At 47.1% G+C, this 21,523-nt stretch overlaps 1 protein-coding gene across 1 annotated transcript in view; it reads left to right on the forward strand.

Annotated features, from left to right (window-relative positions):
* The window catches only part of MGRN1 (mahogunin ring finger 1), a 180,203-nt gene that overhangs the window by 139,685 nt on the left and 18,995 nt on the right, over positions 1-21,523 (forward strand). Inside the window, exon 14 of the mRNA XM_030212140.1 lies at positions 15,730-15,775. Coding sequence (XP_030068000.1) covers positions 15,730-15,775 — 46 coding nt within the window. The remainder of the gene's footprint in view (positions 1-15,729; positions 15,776-21,523) is intronic.

Genomic DNA, 21,523 nt, shown 5'->3' on the forward strand with positions numbered 1-21,523 from the left:
CGCGCTCTTTAAGTCCTCTTAGGTCTGAGCTCTGGTCGGGACTCGTTCCTTATATTTTTTCGGGTGCTTTGCCCCTTTTTTTCCTGGTACCATTGAGCCGTTTGATTTGGCCATGGCTGTTTTGCCTTCCATTTCATCAAAGGTTCCCAGTGGCTTTAAGTGCTGTATCCAGTGCAATAGAACCATCTCTGACAAAGGCATTCATTCTTGGTGTCTTCAGTGTTTGAGGCCTGAACATACCCCTTCTAGCTGTGTCCTGTGTCTTCGTATGAAGAAAAGGACCCAGCTTGCCAGAGATGCTCAACAACAGAAACTTTTTTGAGCCGGTCCAAGTCCTCAAAGTTGGTATGAGCATCGACATTGAGAGTTGCACCGACATCAGGTGCATCAGTCCACATGGCTGCTAGACCTGTCTCAGGACACTGAGAGTGGACGCGCACTGAGCGGATCTCCACCTGCCTTGATGCCGACTGCTATTGTAGGGCCCCTGGGACTGGTCAGCATCGGACCCGACCCTGAGGCAACACGAGGATTTGATGATATCCTCATTGGCACCGTGGAGCGTCGATGACCAGCATCGGACGAAGGCCAAGAAGCATCAGTATTGATCCCCCCTCAACGAATGGTACCGGGAGCTCCAGGGTACCAAGGGAATCCCCGGTCCCTGAGAAGCGTCGACACTGGGTGGACTGCTCCCCCTCCATACAAGAGGTGCCAATGCATGGGTCTCCATGCAGCCAGGACCCTGGAAGTTCAGCAGCCTGTCTGTGATCCGACGTCCTAGCCTTTCCCGATTGCCTCTCTCGATGAGCACATCTGGGTCATGCTCCATAAGCACTTGGTGAAGCTTTTACACAAGAGTGTATTGGTGTCTGGGGTGCCTGCCATGCCTCTTGCTGTTGCCCCGCCGGGTCCTCAGTCTGCAGTGAGATCTCTGATGCCGGTGCCATGGGTGGCTCTGGTGTTGATAGCCATACATGCTAGCACGCCCCTCAGCCTCGATGGAGGAAGCTTCGCAGAAGTCGAGGGTGGAGCTAACACCTCAATGCCCATCTTGGAGACATGGTTCCTCTTTATTAAGGGAGGCTTTGTTTTTGCCCTCACATGAGATCTTTGCTAATACTGATGAGCACTTATGGAAGTCTGATGAGTATCCATGTTACTTCTCGGAGGAGTCGTCCTATGGTATCCCACCTGACCCCTCCCCTTCTGAGGAAAGAAGAAAATCTCCACCTGAGAACTTTTCCTTTCCATCTTTTGTCAGGGAAATGGCAGCTGCCATTCCAATTCGTTTAGAGACTGAGGACGAGCCCAGGGTTGAGATGTTCGAGGTCCTGGACTACAAATCTCCTAGAGAGGCTGTGTTAGTCCCACTTCACAAGACCCTGTGATACATTCAGGTGAAGAACTGGGAGTACCCTCTGTCAGTCCCTGTGCTCCCTAAGAAGATAACTTAATGTACCGGATCCAGAGTTTCCCTGGGTTTGATAGGCCCCAGTTGCCTCATCACTCCTTGGTGGTGGAATCTGCACTCAAAAGAGCCAGGAATTCTAGAGACTATGCTTCGGTGCCCCCTGGCAGAGAAGCTAGAATCCTGGACTCTTGTGGGCAGAAGATGTATCAGGCCTCTATGCTCATCTCCCGTATTCAATCTTACCAACTCTACATGAGCTCATACTTGTGGAACTTGGTGCGTGGTATGTCTGATTTGGCAGATTCTGTCCCACAGGAGCAGACAGAATCTTATTTGCCAGTTGTTCAAAAAGCAGAAGGTGTGTCGAAAGTTCTTGGTCGGGGCACCTATGACACCTTCGATGTGGAGTCCAGGATCTCTGCCCAGAGTATAGTGATGCACAGACTCTCATGGTAGTGTGTCTCTGACTTGGACTCGGTGGACGCCATGTGCATGGGAGAAAACCTTTTTGGAGACAAGGTGAAGGAGTTTGGTGACCTCATCAAGAAACACACTGACACCATTGATATTCTCTCCTGCCGGACATCTTCTGCACCTTCCTCCTCATCTAGGAGGTATTTGGGCAAGTTGAAGAAGGGTCCCTACTACTCTAAGACGTAGGTATGCTCCTTGTCATTAGCCTCAGCAGGCTCAGTCCCAGCGTGCTCGTTCTCTCGTCAACAGCATGCGCCCAAGGCCGAGCCAGGTCCCCAGTCAAAGCTGGGGGCAAGCTTTAGACTGGCTCCAGCAGAGCATAGCCACAGTAAAAGTGACCATCCCAGACGACTTACTGGTTTGGGGAGGGGAGACCGAATTTTTTCCAAGAAAAGTGGCCCCTTGTAACCTCCGACCTGTGGATTCTTCATAGTCACGGTTATGCCTTGCGTTGGCAGCAGAGGCCATCAAATTGCCCACCAAGAGTGTCTCACGTCAGTTGTCAGCACAAGGATGTACTTGCAGAGGACCTGTCCGCCCTTCTAAAGGCCTGGTCGAGCCCGTTTCACCAGGGGAAGAGAGTCATAGATTCTATTCCAGGAACTTCTCATGCAAAGAAGATGGGGGATGAGTTCCATCCTAGACCTAAGGGCCCTGAACAAATTTCTGGTCAAAGAAAAGTTCAGAATGGTTTCCCTGGGCACCCTTCTCCCCATGATTCAAGAAAATGATTGACTATGCTCTCTTAAAGGATGCTTACACTCGCTTCCTGTGACCTGGAAGTATCGGGATTTATCTTCGAATTCAGCTGGGGACACATCACTTCTGGTATCGTATTTTGCCTTTTGGGCTCGCGCTAGCTCCCAGGGTTTTCACCAAGTATCTTGCAGTAGTCAGTGTCGCTACACACACTGGGAGTCCATGTGTTCTCCTTTCTCCAAGTACAAGCAGGCTGATTGTTCTCACGACTGGGTTGACGTCCACGGCAGCCCCTCAAACCGGACGAAAAATCTCGCGGGAGGTCCCGCACGCAGGGCACGCCCACCGCGCATGCGCGGCCGTCTTCCCGCCCGTGCGCGACCGTTCCCGCTCAGTTTTTCGCTTTCCGCGCTGGAGAGAGACGCATCTTCGTCCCTCTCCGTGTCAATCCCGGAAAACCGATTTGCGGCCTAGTCTGCGCTTTTACTTTATTTCTTTCTTGTTTTCCGTGCGTTTGCGCGCCCCTTTATTTTTAAAAAAAAAAAGTTTTTCCTTTCCTTCCCCCTCGTCGAGTTTCTTCGTGGGGTCGCCTTGTGGTGTGCCTTTCACCGCCACCATCGATGATTTTGATCTCACCGACGTGATTTTTCCGTCGATGTCCTCGAAGGTCCCGAGCGGATTCAAAAAGTGTGGTCGGTGCGGCCGGCAGATCTCGCAGACCGATCCTCACGTTTGGTGCCTCCAGTGTCTCGGCCCGGAGCATAATTCCAAAGCGTGCACCTTGTGTCTCGGCTTGCAGAAGCAGACGCAGATGGCGAGGCAAGTTCTTCGGGACCGTCTTTTTTGGAACTTGCGCCGGCCCTTCGACGTCGACCTCGACGGCATCGGTGTCGACGGCTGGGTCTTCGGTACCGGTACTGATGTCGACGTCTTCGGCGCCGACTATGGCACCGACCCCAGGAGCACAGGTTCCCTTGGCCCGACGACCTGCCAGCGACGGCGGTGGTGAGCGACCGCATGGGCAGTCCGCCCCGGCCACTCCCGCTGCTCAGGGCCATCGGGACCGAACCCTGTCGGATCCGATCCCCAGAGGCCGTGGAGATTCCACCTCCTCCTCGTCTATGCCGCAGAGCGCCGATGACGGACATCGGAAGAAAGCTGCGAAGAAGCACCGTCATCGGTCGCCCATGGTGCATGGAACTGGCAGCTCCGGGACGTCGAGATAAGACTCGACCCCCAAGAAGCGACAGCGCCAGGAGGAGCGCTCCCCCTCTATCGAAGAGGTGTCGATGCGCAGGTCGTCAGGTACCCCGGTACCGTCTCCTGGACCAGGACAGCTTCCAGCACCGACGCCCGCACCGGCTCCCCTGCCTCTCCCGACAGCGGGCCTAGACGAGTGCCTCCGAGCCAACCTCCCGGGGATCCTGGAAGGGCTAATGCGCCAGGCCCTGCTGGCACCGGGGGTGCTTGCGCCCTCTGTGCCGTTGATGGAGGCACCAGTGGGCTCTGGTCCTGTGATGCGGTCTTCGACACTCAGGTGGAATCCCCGTCGACTTCGATGGAGGGAGCTTCGTCCCCGCCGGCGCGGGAGTCCACCTCTCAACACCCTCGTCGAGGACATGGTTCCTCGCAGTCGAGACGGGCCCGGTTGTGGTCTGAGCTGAGAGAGTTCATGTCCGACACCAAGGAGGAGGCCTCATGGGGGGAGGAGGAGGACCCCAGATATTTCTCCTTTGAGGAGTCTATGGGTCTTCCCTCCACCCCACACCTTCGCCTCTTTTGTTCGGGACATGTCTATCAGCATTCCCTTCCCAGTGGTAACTGTGGATGAGCCGAGGGCGGAGATGCTCGAAGTCCTCAACTATCTATCACCACCTAGAGAGTCTTCCACGGTACCGTTGCACAATGTCCTCAAAGAGACACTGCTTCGGAACTGGTTGAAGCCATTATCTAATCCCACCATTCCCAAGAAAGCGGAGTCCCAATATAGAATCCACTCAGACCCAGAGTTGATGCGGTCTCAACTGCCTCATGACTCAGCGGTCGTGGATTCTGCTCTCAAAAGAGCACGGAGTTCGAGGGATACCGCCTCGGCGCCCCCTGGGCGGGAGTCTCGCACTCTGGACTCGTTTGGGAGGAAGGCCTACCATTCTTCCATGCTCGTGACCGGAATACAATCATACCAGCTCTACACGAGCATCCACATGCTGAACAATGTGCGGCAACTGGCGGACCTGGTTGACAGGCTCCCCCCGGAGCAGTCCAGGCCATTTCAGGAGGTGGTCAGGCAGCTGAAGGCGTGCAGAAAATTCCTGTCCAGGGGTATCTATGACACCTGTGATGTGGCATCCAGAGCTGCGGCCCGAGGTATAGTGATGCGCAGACTCTCATGGCTGCGTGCCTCTGACCTGGACAACCGCACCCAGCAACGGCTGGCAGATGTCCCTTGCCGGGGGGATAACATTTTGGCGAAAAGGTCGAGCAGTTGGTGGACCAACTACACCAGAGGGAAACCGCTCTCGACAAGCTCTCCCACTGGGCGCCTTCAGCATCCACCTCCGCAGGTGGATGTTTTTCCCGGGCCAGGCAGGCTGCACCCTACGCCTACAGCAAGTGTAGGTACACCCAACCAGCCCGAAGGCCTCCTCAGGCACAAGGACAGTCCCAGCGCGCTCGTTCCCGTCAACAACATGCACCTAAGCAGCCCCCCGTGCCTCCACAGCAGAAGCAGGGGACGAGCTTTTGACTGGATCCATGGGAACATAGCCGCCATCAAAGTAGCTGTGCCGGACGGCCTGCCGGTCGGGGGGAGGTTGAGAGTTTTTCACCAAAGGTGGCCTCTGATAACCTCCGACCAGTGGGTTCTCCAAATAGTGCGGTGCGGATACACCCTGAATTTGGTCTCCACCCCACCAAATTGTCCACCAGGAGCTCAATCCTTCAGCTCCCATTACAAGTAGGTACTTGCAGAGGAACTCTCCGCCCTTCTCAGCGCCAATGCGGTTGAGCCCGTGCCACCCGGGCAGGAAGGGCAGGGATTCTATTCCAGGTACTTCCTTGTGGAAAAGAAAACAGGGGGGATGCGCCCCATCCTAGAACCTAGAGGCCTGAACAAGTATCTGGTGCGAGAAAAGTTCAGGATGCTTTCCTTGGGCACCCTTCTACCCATGATTCAGAAAGACGATTGGCTATGTTCCCTGGATTTAAAGGATGCTTATACTCACATCCCGATACTGCCAGCTCACAGACAGTATCTTCGATTCCGTCTGGGGACACGTCACTTTCAGTATTGTGTGCTGGCCTTTGGGCTCGCCTCTGCACCACGGGTGTTCACGAAGTGGTGGTTGCGGCGTACCTGCGCAAGCTGGGGGTGCACGTGTTCCCGTATCTCGACGATTGGCTGGTGAAGAGCACCTCAGAGGCGGGAGCTCTTCGGTCCATGCAGTGCACTATTCAACTACTGGAGCTGCTGGGGTTTGTGATAAATTACCCGAAGTCCCATCTCCAGCCAGTCCAATCTCTGGAATTCATAGGAGCTCAGCTGAATTCACAGACGGCTCAGGCCTATCTTCCCGAGGCGAGAGCTCAGAATCTTCTGTCCCTCGCTTCCCAGGCCAGAGCGTCCCAGCAGATCACAGCTCGGCAGATGTTGAGACTCCTGGGCCATATGGCCTCTGCAGTCCATGTGACTCCCATGGCTCGTCTTCACATGAGATCAGCTCAATGGACCCTAGCTTCCCAGTGGTGCCAGGCCATTGGGAATCTAGAAGATGTCATCCGCCTGTCCATCAGTTGTCGCAATTAGCTGCACTGGTGGACAATTCGGACCAATTTGACCCTGGGACGCCCATTCCAAATTCCTCAGCCCACAAAAGTGCTGACGACGGATGCATCTCGCCTGGGGTGGGGAGCTCATGTTGATGGGTTCCACACCCAGGGGGTGTGGTCTCCCCAGGAACAAAGTCTTCAGATCAACCTCCTGGAGCTCCGAGCGGTCTGGAACGCACTGAAGGTCTTCAGGTATCGGCTGTCCTCCCAAATTATCCAAATTCGGATAGACAATCAGGTTGCAATGTATTATATCAACAAGCAGGGGGGCACCAGATCCCGCCCTCTGTGTTGGGAAGCCGTCAGGATGTGGCGTTGGGCTTGCCAGTACGGCATGCTTCTCCAAGACACATACCTGGCAGGCTTAAACAACAGTCTGGCCGACAGATTGAGCAGACTCATGCAACCGCACAAATGGTCGCTCCATTCCCGGGTGGTACGCAAGATCTTCCGAGTGTGGGGCACCCCCTCGGTGGACCTTTTCGCCACCCAGACCAATCACAAGCTGCCTCAGTTCTGTTCCAGACTTCAGGTACATGGCAAGCTGGCGTCGGATGCCTTTCTCCTCCATTGGGGGATGGGCCTCCTGTACGCTTATCCTCCCATACCTTTGGTGGGGAAGACCTTACTGAAGCTCAAGCAAGACCGCGGCACCATGATTCTGATCGTGCCTTTTTGGCCCCGTCAGATCTGGTTCCCTCTTCTGGAGTTGTCCTCCGAAGAACCGTGGAGATTGGAGTGTTTTCCGACTCTCATTTCACAGAACGATGGAGCGCTTCTGCACCCCAACCTTCAGTCTCTGGCTCTCACGGCCTGGATGTTGAGGGCGTAGACTTTGCTTCGTTGGGTCTGTCTGAGGGAGTCTCCCGCGTCTTGCTTGCCTTCAGGAAGGATTCCACTAAAAAGAGTTACTTTTCTAAGTGGAGGAGGTTTGCCGTTTGGTGTGAGAGCAGGGCACTAGAACCTCGTTCTTGTCCTGCACAGACCCTGCTTGAATACCTTGTACACTTATCAGAGTCGGGTCTCAAGACCAACTCAGTAAGGAATCACCTTAGTGCAATTAGCGCTTACCATCATCGGGTAGACGGTACAGCCATCTCTGGAGAGCCTTTAGTTGTTCGATTCATGAGAGGCTTGCTTTTGTCAAAGCCCCCTGTCAAGCCTCCTACAGTGTCATGGGATCTCAACGTCGTCCTCACCCAGCTGATGAAATCTCCTTTTGAGCCACTGAATTCATGCCATCTGAAGTACTTGACCTGGAAGGTCATTTTCTTGGTGGCAGTTACTTCAGCTCGTAGAGTCAGTGAGCTGCAGGCCCTGGTAGCTCATGCTTCTTATACAAAATTTCATCATAACAGAGTAGTCATCCTCACTCACCCTAAGTTCCTGCCAAAGGTGGTGTCGGAGTTCCATCTTAACCAGTCAATCGTCTTGCCAACATTCTTTCCCAGACCGCATACCCGCCCTGCTGAAAGTCAGTTACACACATTGGACCGCAAAAGAGCATTGGCCTTCTACCTGGAGCGGACACAGCCCCACAGACAGTCCGTCCAATTGTTTGTTTCTTTCAACCCCAACAGGAAGGGGGTCGCTGTTGGGAAACGCACCATCTCCAATTGGCTAGCAGATTGCATTTCCTTCACTTACGCCCAGGCCGGGCTGACTCTTGAGGGTCATGTCACGGCTCACAATGTTAGAGCCATGGCTGCGTCAGTGACCCACTTGAAGTCAGCCACTATTGAAGAGATTTGCAAGGCTGCGACATGGTCATCTGCCCACACATTCACATCACATTACTGCCTCCAGCAGGATACCCGACGCGACAGTCGGTTCGGGCAGTCGGTGCTGCAGAATCTGTTTGGGTTTGAATCCAACTCCACCCTCCAGGACACGGTTTTATTCTGTTCAGGCTGCACTCTCAGTTGTTCTTCGTAGGTCAATTTCTGTTTTGCCCTCGCCGTTGAGTGAGCCTGAGAGCTAGGGATACCCCAGTCGTGAGAACAAGCAGCCTGCTTGTCCTCGGAGAAAGCGAATGATACATACCTGTAGCAGGTGTTCTCCGAGGACAGCAGGCTGATTGTTCTCACCTTCCCTCCCTCCTCCCCTTTGGAGTTGTGTTTTTTCCTCATTTCTTTGCTTGTCATTAAACTGAGCGGGAACGGTCGCGCACGGGCGGGAAGACGACCGAGCATTCGCGGTGGGCGTGCCCTGCGTGCGGGACCTCCCACGAGATTTTTCGTCCGGTTTGAGAGGCTGCCGTTGACGTCAACCCAGTCGTGAGAACAATCAGCCTGCTGTCCTCGGAGAACACCTGCTACAGGTATATATCATTCGCTATCTGGACGATTGGCTGGTGAAGAGCACATCAAAGGATGGTGGTCAGGAGTCCATGTGGAGAACTATTTGGGTGTTAGAGCTACTAGGGTTTGTTTTAAACTACCTCAAGTCCCATATCCATACCATTCAACAATTGGAGTTCATTGGAGCCCTACTATGTGGACTTTTCTCTCTGCGTTGAGGGCGGACACTCTTCTCTTTTGCCACTCAGACCTGAGCCAGCCAGCAGGTCACAGCTCAGCAGATGTTGAGGTTATTAGGCCACATAGCCTTCATTGTCCATGTCACACCCATGGCACGTCTTCATATGAGGACTGCCCAGTGAACCCTAGCTTCTCAGTGGTGTCAAACCTCGGGGAACGTAGCGGATGTCATCCAGGTGACACCAGAGTTTATTCAATCTGTGCTTTGGTGGACAATTCGATCCAGTTTGACTGTGGAACTTCCAAATTCCTGAGCCCCAGAGGGTGCTGATGACGGATGCATCCCACTTGGGCTGCGGAGATCACTTAGATGGGCTTCAGGTGCTTGGTAAGCCCAGGAGATAGATCTCCACATCAACCTTCTGGAGCTAAGAGCAATCTGGAATTGCTCTAGTTGAAAACAATTTTATTGAACAAGAAGAAAAGGAACAATGAGCGTATCAGGACAAACCAGTTCAATATTTTCTTTACAATTATCAAATCAACCCCAGACTATCCCCTCCCCTTCTCACCTGTTATCGTGAATCTTTTTACTAACAGTAAAGTAATAAAACAGCTAATAACAGTAATCACTGCGGTAGTATACATCTTGAAAACATACCTCCCCAATCCTAGCTGAACCTTTTCCTATCCCAACCCCTCCCATATCCTTCCCAGTTGACGAAACAAAGTGATCTAAGAGGATATTCTGACCCTTAATTGCACAAATACAATACAAACCTCCGCATCCCTCTCCCAACTCAGATCCATCCCCCTGATCGAACCTCAACAAAATCTACTTCCCCTGCCCCACCACCAGGCCAAAAAATCCACCAATCTAAACCAGCATCTCAAGTGAGGAGGGAAACCTTGAATGAAGTTGTACTTCTACCTTCCACTTCATATGCACCTGAAAGAGGCCTAGGCTCTTATATCCTCCCTCCGGAATTATGCAGGACTTATACAGATCATTAACCCAGTCCCCCCCTCCCTCCCACCTCCCGCAGTAATTCACTCTCATAGCTATGCACAATGTGGTATGGACAAGGATACACAAAAACTAAGCCGAATAAAATTCTTTCCGTGGTCCCTCCTCTCCCAGGTGAAATGGATACCCTCCAACTTGCTAGTTCTGTAATTTATTGATGACAGCACTTCTAATGCATTGTAGAAGAGACTGAACATATATACTCCATACTTCCAAAAAGCATTTGGAATGCTTAAATGTAAGATGGGCCACAGCATAAGAACATGAAACTGGTTCCTCCATTGTCAACACATAGGTCCCTCTGGATTCGCCGTTGTAAAATAAATTTTTTCCTATCAAGGCAACTTTACAGAGAAATGGTATCACCCTCCCTACCCCTTGCCCCCCAATCCCCCCATAGTATTCAGGATCCAGACTTCAAATTCTAGGTTGATGCTTCTTCCCAGTAGCTGGTTTAAATAAGCAGCCATCTCTCTCCAAAAAAACAAAAATATCCGGGCAGTCCCAAAAAAACATGATATAGAGTGCCCTCAGCTGTACCACACCTTTCACAAATAATCTGGAATGATCTAAAGGCTTTCAGAGATTGGCTATTCAACCAAATTGTACTAATTCAAACAGTCAGGTAGCAGTGTACTATACCATCAAGCAGAGGGATTCCAGATCTCACCCACTTTGTCAGGAGGCTGTCTGGATGTGGTACTGGAGAGTCCAGCATGGGATGCTCCTCAAAGCCACTTGCCTGGCAGGCAAATCCATTACTCGTGAGATCTTCCAAGTGTGGGGCACCCCCTTGGCGGACCTCTCTGCCATGCAGTTCAATCACAAAGGCCCTCAGTACTGCTCCAGGCCCACAGCAGACTAGTGCCGGATGCCTTCCTCCATTGAGGGGCTGGTCTTCTGTATGCATATCCTCCTATCCCTCTTGTGGGGAAGACTTTGCTGAAACTCAAGCAAGACCAAGGAACCATGATCCTGATTGCTCTATACTGACCCGGGCAGATCTGGTTCCTTCTTATTCTGGAGTTGTCCTCTGAAGAACCTTGGAGATTGGAGTGTTTTCCTACCCTTATCACGTAGAACGAGGGATCTCTTCTCCATCCCAGCCTCCAGTCTCTGGCCCTCACAGCCTGGATGTTGAGAGCTTAGACTTTGCTTCCTTGCATCTTACGGAGGATGTCTCCAGGGTCTTGCTGGCTTCCAGGAAATATTCCAATAAGAGTTGTTAACTCTTTCAAATGGGAGAGGTTTGCCATCTAGTGTGAGGGCAAGGCTCTAGATCCCCTTCCTTGACCTACCCAGACCCTGCTTGAATACCTTCTACACCTCTCTGAGTCTGGTCTCAAGACCATGTCTTGTTAGGGTTCACCTCAGTGCAATTAGTGTTTCCCACCACCATGTAGAGCGTAAGCCCATCGCTGCACAGCCTCTAGTTTGCTTCATGAGATGTTTGCTTTTGACCTGTTAAACCTCCGCCTGTGTCATGGGACCTCAGCATCGTCCTCACCCAGCTGACGAAAGCTCCTTTTGAGCCACTCGATTCCTATCATCTGAAGTACTTGACCTGCATGGTCTTGTTTTTAATGGCTGTTTCTTCAGCTCGCAGGGCCAGTGAGCTTCAGGCTCTATTAGCAGATCCATCTTACACTAAGTTTCATCACAACAGAATAGTTTCCTGTATGCACTCTTAAGTTCCTGCCTACGGTTGTGTCACAGTTCCATCTGAACCAGTTGATTGTTTCGCCAACATTCTTTCCCAAGCCTCATGCCCATCCTGGCGAAAGCGCACTGCACATCTTGTACTGCAGGCGAGCATCCGCCTTTTACTTGGAGCGGTAACACATTCACTTCTCACTACTGTCTTGAGCAGGATACTGACGTGATAGTCGGTTTGGACAGACAGTGCTGCAGATTTGTTTGGGGTCTAGAATCCAATTCCATCCACAGGCCCATTTTATTCTGTTCCAGGCTGCATTCTCACACAGTTGCATATATTTTCAGGTTGATCACTGTTTTGAAATGCAGTTATGAGGTCCAGTGGATCATTGGTGGTGGTTTTCTGTGAGCCTGGTAGCTAGAGATTCCCACATCTGAGAATATGTCCTGCTTGTTCTCGAAGAAAGTGAAGATACTTACCTGTAGCATTTCATTCATTCTCACATGCCCTCCCACCTCCCTTTAGAGTTGTATTTGGTAGCTATAGTATTGTACTTTAGGGAAGGCACTTGTGCATGCATGGAGGGGGCACTGCGCATTCTGGAGTGGAGGAGTAGCCTAGTGGTTAGTGCAGAGGACTCTGATCCTGGGGAATTGGGTTCGATTCCCACTGCAATCTCCTTGTGACTGGGCAAGTCACTTAACCCTCCATTGTCCCAGGTACAAATAAGTACCTGTATATAATATGTAAACCGCTTTGAATGTAGTTGGAAAAACCACAGAAAGGCGGTATATAAGTCCCTTTCCCTTTCCCCTTCCCCTCTTAAAGACATATTAACTATTTTAATGCTCCACATTGGGTGAAACGGATGACGTCATCCATATGTGAGACTGAATGCCTGCTGTCCTCGGAGAATACCTGCTACAAATAAGTATCTTCGCTTTTCCTTGCAACAATGCAAAATGATTTTAAATGTGGATTTTACATATTTCAGATTTTAGTTTGGAAAACCAAGTACCAACACAATTTTTGAACGTTTTGTTCTATAACGTCAACCAGGGCCAGCCCTACTATTGAGCAACTGCTCTTTTGTACATGGCCCCCTTTTTCTTATCTCTTACTAACTTATGTAAATGAGGGCCTGCAGTTAGTCTCTGCTAATGGACCTTATCCCTTCCCAATCACCCACAGGCTGCTACTTACCTCAGTGTACATGCATTAATATCGGAAACTTCCTGGAGATAAAGCTGCATTTTTCCTCTTTTCAGCAATTTAGTTGTCACCTTGAAGCTCTGTGTACTTGTCTCTCATCTCCGAGAAAGGCTGTCATTCTCCCTCGCTGAGGGTAACCCCCCCTAATTTGAAATGTCTTTTTTTTCTGTTTAGTTTCCTTCTCAAGCACAGTTTAGCCAGTCATTCACTTATCTGAAAATTTGCTGCCACTAGATCAGTCACTTCAAAGTAAAGGCACCAAAACGAATACTCCATGGCTGCCACTATTGATTTCACCTGTAAGACCTTTTTAAGTGTAACAGGACAACATGGCACTACTAGCAGAAAGCTGAGTTCCAAACTGATTTCTGTATTTCACTGTTTGGCTGTGGTTTTGCTTTCAGATCTCTTCTAGCTTTGCTTTAAGATTGCTAAGAACATAAGAGTAGCCATACTGGTTTAGACCAATTATCCATCTAGCCCAGTATCCCGTTTCCAGTGGCGAAGCCAGGTCACAAGTACCTGTCAGAAACCCAATTATTAGCAACATTCCATGCTATCGGTTCTGGGGTAAGCAGCTGCCTCCCCATGTCTGTCTCAGTAGCAAACTATGGACTTTTCCTCCAGGAATTTGTCCAAACATTTTTTAAACCCAGATACGCTAATGGCTGGTACCACATCCTATGGCAAAGAGTTCCAGAACTTAACTATTCGTTGAGTGAAAAAATATTTCCTCCTATTTGTTTTAAAAGTATTTCCATGTAACTTCCTCGAATGTCCACTAGTTTTTGTACTTTTGGAACGAGTAAACAATCGATTTACTTCTGCTCATTCTATACCACTCAGGATTTTGTAGACTTCAATCATACCTCCCCTCATCAGTCTCTTTTCCAAGCTGAAGAGCCCTAACTTCTTTAGCCTTTCCTCATACAAGAGGAGTTCCATTCACTTTAGCATTTTGGTTGCTCTTCTTTGAACCTTTTCTAATGCCGCTATATCTTTTTTGAGATATAGCGACCAGAACTGAATGCAATATTCAAGGTGCGGTAGCACCATGAAGCAATACAGAGACATTATAGTATTTTTATTTACCTGTACTGCTTAGTTATTTTGAGTTTGCTGGACATAGAAAATGTTTGTATCTATCTTTGTTCTTTTTTTATAAATATGTAATTCTCTCTGCCCTGCTTTTCTTTGAGAGAACAGGCATTCTAACTGTATTTTGCCACCTTCACCACAATCCATTAGTGACCTACTAAATTCTTGGCTAGTGTAAACTGTTGAAAAGCTCTGCTATATTTCCATTGGCATTCATTGATAAGAGATTTGCTTTTCGATCAGAGAAGGTCTACAGGCCTTTTTTTTGCAAAAGGCCACTTTTAGATGGGACATCTCACTTGTAGGATTACAGCTAACTAACTACTTGTCTCCAGAGAAAACGAAGCTTCTTACTTGTAACAAGTGCTCTTTGAAGACAGCAATTCTTCAGTCATACACTCCTCCCCTTAGGAGGGGTCCTCTCTCCCCAGATAAAACTAAGAACAGAAGAAAGCAGCAGCATGGGATCCCACAATTTTTAAGCAGAGATAGGCCTTTGCCTCTTTCAGAAAACTCTGGACGATCAGTTTATTTGGTGAAGTGCACAGAGAAGGGCACAGTTGAGAGTTGCTTACCTGATGACTGAAGGTTATGAAGAGGCTGCAAAGAAGATAAGAGAATGAAATGCTGAAGACTGAAGGATCTCTTAGTGTAGGAGAAGCTTATCCTTTATCTGGAACTATATGAGGAGCCCGTATATTGCAGTACATTCACGTATCCATTCACACCCCTGCTGTATCTTGGCACTATAATAACAACATTACTGTAATTGCAAGCAGAATGCTGTCACATGTTGTAATTCTTAATTGTGAACAACATTTGGTTTTTGATCTCTGTTGCATACTAGCTTAGAAATATTTCTAGCAGCCAACTTACCAGACCTGTCCAGTACTAAAGGGTTAACATTTTCCTAGTAGTAATGAGATGCTAATTATGAAACTTCTAAGATTGCAAAGGTGACCTCCAGTGAATGTCCGTGAGACCCATCTAGAAGCATGAGTCTCTCTGAGATGTCTCTGTCCCTTGAATATTTATTTATTTATTTGTGGCATTTATATCCCACATTATCCCAAACAAGTTTGAGTTCAATATGGCTTACAATAAACAGTATTGGATAAATAACTAAGAGTAATGCATAAGAAAATAATTTGTTGTAAGAATCCAATTTTACAATACAGTATCATAAACATACTGGGATAGTTATGACTGTTTAACATTTAGAAAATCTATTATGAATGAGAAATTGTACATGAAGCAAAGAGAAAGTTAATGGTAAATAGAGTAATAACTGATTCAGTTAATTATTTGAGATATGGTTGTTCTTTGTGAGGGTTTGTTTGAATAGGAATGATTTGAGGATTTTTCCAGAATCTAGTATATTCCTATATATTTCTTATTTTGGGTGGTAAGGAGTTCCACCGTTTGGTTCCTATTAAAGGTCACAGGGGAAAGCAAATCTAATTTTCATTTTGACACTCGTATATAAATCATGATTGTAAGTGGCAGTTTGATATAGTGACTTTTCAGAGGTCCCTAAATGAGTAAGGTACAGACAGATCTGGGAGACACTCAGGAGACCCAGGCATTGTCTCAATATCCAGTTGTGTAACATGACCATAAAACAGTCCTCTTCCTGACCTCCTTTCATTTTAAGTTTTTGGGAAGCCTTTAAGGAAATTTTAGTGTTCTAGTTGAAAGTGTTCAGTATGAGACTCACAGCTGAAACCAGGGTCCAGCCTGTTTCTCAAATGGTACAGGCAGTGTTAGGTGTATGAGGCAAACTGCTGGTGGGATACTTCAGTACTTAAAAATTATTTTTTTTTCACTTCTTTCTTTTAAGTGCACCTTATCAGATGAAACTCAAGATACTGCCTCGTTAAGAGAAGGTAAGATGTAAATATTTCCATGCTTGCATGGGTGCGTGTGGGGGTGATATGGGGAACATTCTGTAACCAAGTCTTTGTCCAGTTGAACCAGCAGTGATGTACAGGAGATGAGTTTCACAGTTTACTATAGCTTTCCCAGTATTGATGTAATATACTTATGCAACCACAGTCCTTAACCAGCACCTGATTTTTCTCCTCCCCTCCCCTCCTCCCTCAAACTGTCTCCTCCAGCCAAGAAAGGTCCTTTTGGGGCAATCCTAGCCATGCTTTAATTCTTTCTCTGCCTTGGCTGCTACAGCCTCTACTGGAAATCTATTCCAAGTGTTGAGCATCCACCTCCTCTGTGTGTTTTCACCTCCCATTTCACTCACCCTTCCTTCTGTACATAGTAACATAAGTAGATGATGGCAGTTACAGAGGGAATGGCTAATCCAGTGTGCCAAGTAAGGTGGTTAAGCTTTTAATTACTGCTTTGTGCAGTTTACCCTCGTCCTTCCACCATACCATCATAAGAACTATAATAGTCATTTTAGTGCTTTTAATTTGAGCTGGTATGTTCAGTGCTTGCTTTTCCGCTATTTAGAAATTCTCTGTATAATTCTTTGACCTTGAATTTCCTCTTCTCTAGAAAATACACACACCTCCTTAAAAAATGTGTGTATATGTATGTATATATACACACACACACACACGTATGTGTGTGTGTGTGTGTGTATGTATATATATATATATATATATATATATATATATATAATATAGAGAGAGAGAACTATAGATATACATATACACTATAAAATAAATAAATGAGCAGGTCTGTATAGTGTGGCAAACACAAGCACTTATGGATAAATACATACTAATCAGTATAACAATAGATTGGCATAGAACAGCAAATACTGCTGTAATTTCAGAGCCACTGGAAAATTTATTAATCTGGAGCAAAGACCTGGGATGGATACTGTAGTTTGTTCTTAAGGGCTTTTAATTATCTTGGTCATTAAGTTTAAAATGCCAATCTCGATGTAAGTTTTTGTGTAAAAACATTTTATACATCTTGTGTGATTATCCACCACTTATGTGCTTAAGCTTCTTAAAATCCTGCAATTTGGAGCAATTAATATAGTACATGAGATTTAATTTTTCCACAAAAGTAAGATTTTAAAAGGTTGACTGATTTGTTTCTTTAAATTGAAATTTGCTGCCGTACTCTAGCAATTTTGTGGTATTTCTTAAGAGTATAATAAAACCATGTAGACCATCACCTTCGGGTTCTATATTGAAGCCTGCTTTGCTCACCTTCTAAGGGTGTTTTCTATGTTCAGCTTTTTGTTTTTTTTAATGGTTTTTCCAAGTCAATTCCCATGGAGTTCTGTGACAGCTGTGCTACTTGCTTTTTCTGTCCTTTACTTCTGTCATGTTCCCATTTCTAAGTCTGATGTTCAGGATATCATGACAGGTATTCACGCAATAAAAACTGATCTAAGAGCCAAATTATTGTACTAATGTGTTGCCTTGGAAACAAGACCTGTTTGGGGGCAGTGGGATGTTTGAAGATCCCCCTCATCCTTGCTATGTATTCAGTAGTAACTGGTAATGCATACTTCCTTAGCGTCCCTCCGGACCGGACCAGGATTGGACTGATGGGTTGTGCTCGCCTACCAGCAGGTGGAGACTGAGAAAAAACTCTGACTCTAGAGAGCCAATAGGAGCCCTGGCCATGTGACCTTAGCCTCAGTATTTTCTCAGTCTCCCAGCAGGTAGGAAGTGAGCCCATTAGTCTCTCTCCTTTTCTCTTTAGATATTACAGATATTTGTGATAATTCTTCTGTGCCTGGAATCTTATTTAGAGGCTTGACAGGGTTTCCTTTCTCTTCTTTCTTTGACAGCCTCGGGGGTGTTAAACTCGAGTGTCTTGAGTCCACCCCCCTTCCTCCCCATCTCCCTGGCTTAGCAGGGAAGGGCCGTCCCTTTCTCTGGAAAGGTGTACCGTCTTTGGAAGAGGCAGCCACTTTTAACAGGCAGCTGCTTTAAAAGAATTAGATCAAATAAAAGGAAATTCAAAGAAGCAGCCTTTCTTTCCCCAGACTTCTAACGAGCAGGCAGCTCCAGTGTTTTATTATGATTGAGGGGTTATAAAAAAAAAAAAAAAATAGAAGAAAATAATTCAGTGTCTGTGACTTTAAACAGCGATTTTTCTCGTCAGATTTAATTTCCTCCATTTTCTTGCGCTTTGGTGGCGGCAGTTTAAACAAATGAAAGAAAAAAGAAAGGTGCGAACCGCGTAAGCGCGGCCACCTGTTTTTTCCGATATGGCTTAAAAGTTCAAACAGCTGCTGTCGGTCAGCGTCGCGCAGTTCACGCAGCCGGAACGTGTAAATTTTGCTCTCCCTTCAAGGTTTCTTCGGGTCCGGTGCTGCCTCCGGTTTTTTCGGGGCCTTTTTCGCCGGCTGTTGTTTCTTCGCCGTTCTACTGGGCTCCGCTTGTTCGGAGGTGTCGGGCGCGCTGTCGACGATCGCCACGGGGCCAGTGGCGCGAACGGCGGCCATTTTGTTTCTCCCTCCGTCTTATCAGTCGGGGATCTCTCTGCTGAAGGTAAGGCTGCAGTTCATAGAGCAGTTCGGCTCCAAGATGTGTACACTTTTGTATGTGCTGAACGGCGTATTCTAAAATGCTCTTGTGCTGAACGGCGTATTCTAAAATGCTCTTCACATCAGCAGGCAATATTTGGTTGAAAGGGGGCTCCTTTCGTATACGGATATATAACAAGCTTTTCTTGTTTTAAATTTCTATGTATCACGGGGCTGTTAACACTAGTTTTTTCTGGTGCTCAGTCATTTTTCATTGCCTGGTGGAAAATCTACATCTTATCATAATATCATAATTCATTTCAAGCATTTTCCTCAATAGCTGTAGTATTATACAGTGTTTTAAGAACTTTAGAAACTTTCTCTATAGGCATAGAGTAAATTTCTGTCTTTCTCATTCCCTGGTGAATAGGACTACATTGCCTAAGAGTCAATTGATTGGTACTTTGCAATTCTGACCATAATATCTTAGTTCCTTTCAAGTATTTTACTCCATGCCTATGATGTTATATAGGGTTTTAAGAACTTAACAGACACACTCTCAATGGCTGTAGTGTTATACAGTGTTTTCTTTTCAGACTTTAAGAAGCCTTCTCTAGAGGCATACAGTGGATTGTTCAGATGCCATGGGGATATATCAGCTCTTTCATATTCTCTGAGGGGCAGTCCTGTCTACCAAGCTCCCAATCACTCAGCTGCCTTAGCAGGCATGCTTTATTCATGTCTTCCCTTCTTTTCCAACTGCCTTGAAGCCTCTCGTATTTCATTTTAGCTTTCTTCTGGGTTTTACAGGACATATGGTCACTTAGAGAATAAAGTCATCCTTTCATTTTGCATATTTCCCACTTAAAGATAGTGGAAGGTCCTCAAACCATCTACTCGTGTTTGTCTCTACTCTATCAGTTCAGCATTGGCAGATTATAAACATCCTGGTTTGGTCCAGTATGCCTATACATACCATCTGCTATCTCTTCCTCTTCCTTAGAGACCTGATGTTATATCAAGCTTTCTTGAATTCAGATACAGTCTTGTCTACACTGCCTTCACCAAGTGGCTGTGGCACAACTTCACTTTTTTCGTTACAGGTATTTGCCAAGTTTGTCCTTTTTCATTTTCATTCTATGCGCCTTCACTCCAGAGTGTTCTTTCAATTGGAAGGGGATTCACTCACTTCCTGTGTATTTTTGCCATAGGTACATAAGTATGGTTATGCTGGGTAAGGCCTAAAGTCCATCAAGTCCAGCATTCATATCTAATGGGCATAGGTACATAAGTTTTGCCATTCTGGGAAAGCTCAAATGTCCACCTTTCTACAACCAGAACAGCAGAAAAAAGAAAAAAAAAAAAAAAAAAAGAAACCTCTCACGAGAGTATCGAACAGAAATCTCTGCTCCAAAAGCAAGGCTTTGCAGTAATTCTGCAAACTAACGCATACAATATTTGCCATGGCTGTTCACCACTAGGAACACCGGGGACCCTGGGCCTAGGTTCGGTGTTTTAACCTGAAACAAGCTCAACATTCATATCTATTGGGTGTGAGTCTGGTACTACTACTACTACTACTTAACATTTCTAGAGCGCTACTAGGGTTACGCAGCGCTGTACAAATTAACAAAGAAGGACGTTCCCTGCTCAAAGGAGCGTACAATCTACATCTCAGTGAGGGAGGACGCATGACCGTGGTATGTGGATTAGGGAGATCCAAGAAATTACAGGCCGGTGAATCAGACGTTCATACTGGGACAATTTTTTTCTGTCCGGAGCGTACTACCATAGCTGGTGGACTCCTATATTCAGAACTTTCTATATTCAGAACTTACCCAACTATGGAACGCCATAGAGATAGGGTTGGAGTTTGTAGCCCTATTTAACTGGTGTCCTTGGTCACCCTTCCTCTTCTCCTCAGGATCCAGAGATTGGCTAGTTTTTTGCTTATGCATTAACCGGACATTTTCAGCAGTACTCTCTCTTCCGTTCTTTTATAGATCTAAGAGGATGTTCATTGCGCTCTTAGGGTCATTTCATTCTTACCTAGACGACTGCCTAATTGGAGAAAGTCTTATCAGCAGAGTTCTCAGGTCACGCACCGGGTGTTGCATTTCTTACAGTCTCTAGGTTGGGTGGTGATTGTAGCCAGGCCTCTCATTTGATCTCTCATTTGATCTCTCATCAGATATCTCTGATTTTCTCTTTGTTTAGTCAGGTGGGCGCACAGTCTTTTGTCTCCTCTGCAAACATCCCAGTTTATATTTTTCTTGGTGACCTTGGGCCTTCGGCCATTTCCTCGCTCTATTCTGCAGAATGCAATTTTACTTTCTAATGCCCAAGAAGGAATTTTCCTTCATCCTATTGCGAATCTCAGGGTCATCAATCGCGCTATTTAAGTGTCATCTAGTTATCTCAAGAACCTTAGTTCTGTCATTGGGATGCTTCGTGCAGTACACTTTTTGGCAGAAGCTTGTTTGTATATATTTTTTTCTGGGGGACCTCAGCAATTCGTTTTACCTTCGGGTGAATTTTGTTTTCCCTACTGACAAACAAGGCACAGAGAGCTATGTTGGTCCTTGCCATGGCAATGGATTATGTCATCCGCCAAGGAGGAGTTAAGAGTATACTCTTGAGTTTGTAGTCATTTTTTCTTAGTTGTCTCACCCTGCATTTAGGTGAATGGACTCTCATTTTTTCAGCCTTACTTCCTCACTGCGACACTTCAGGGCTATCTCTTTTTGCCTTCAGGCTCACGAACGTTTCTTGCTTCTTCCGTTCAGCAACAGTCTTGACGGAGACAAGGACAGATGCCAACGTCCAGCAGGGGTTTTTCAACCTTCTATATGCGTTTCTTCCGTCATCCCACTAGGTGTTCACGCAGAACCAAGGCACCTTTCTACATCCGGACCCCCAGTCACTCAAACTTATGGCGTGGTTACTGGGTCCGCAACGTCTTTGATATTTTCGCAGGAAGTACTTCAAGTTTTAATTGCTTCCAGACAGAAATCTACATTAAAGTCCTATCAATCAAAGGGGCGACGGCTCACTCTGTGGTGCTCCTCTCGCCACTTCATTCCACAAACAGTATCCATTTTGCATGTTTTGGAATATCTTCTGCATCTTGCGAAATCTGGTCTGTCTTACTCATCCATTAGAGTTCATTTGGCAGCTCTAT

The sequence above is a fragment of the Microcaecilia unicolor genome, chromosome 8 (assembly GCF_901765095.1).
Source record: "Microcaecilia unicolor chromosome 8, aMicUni1.1, whole genome shotgun sequence".
NCBI lineage: Eukaryota > Metazoa > Chordata > Amphibia > Gymnophiona > Siphonopidae > Microcaecilia > Microcaecilia unicolor.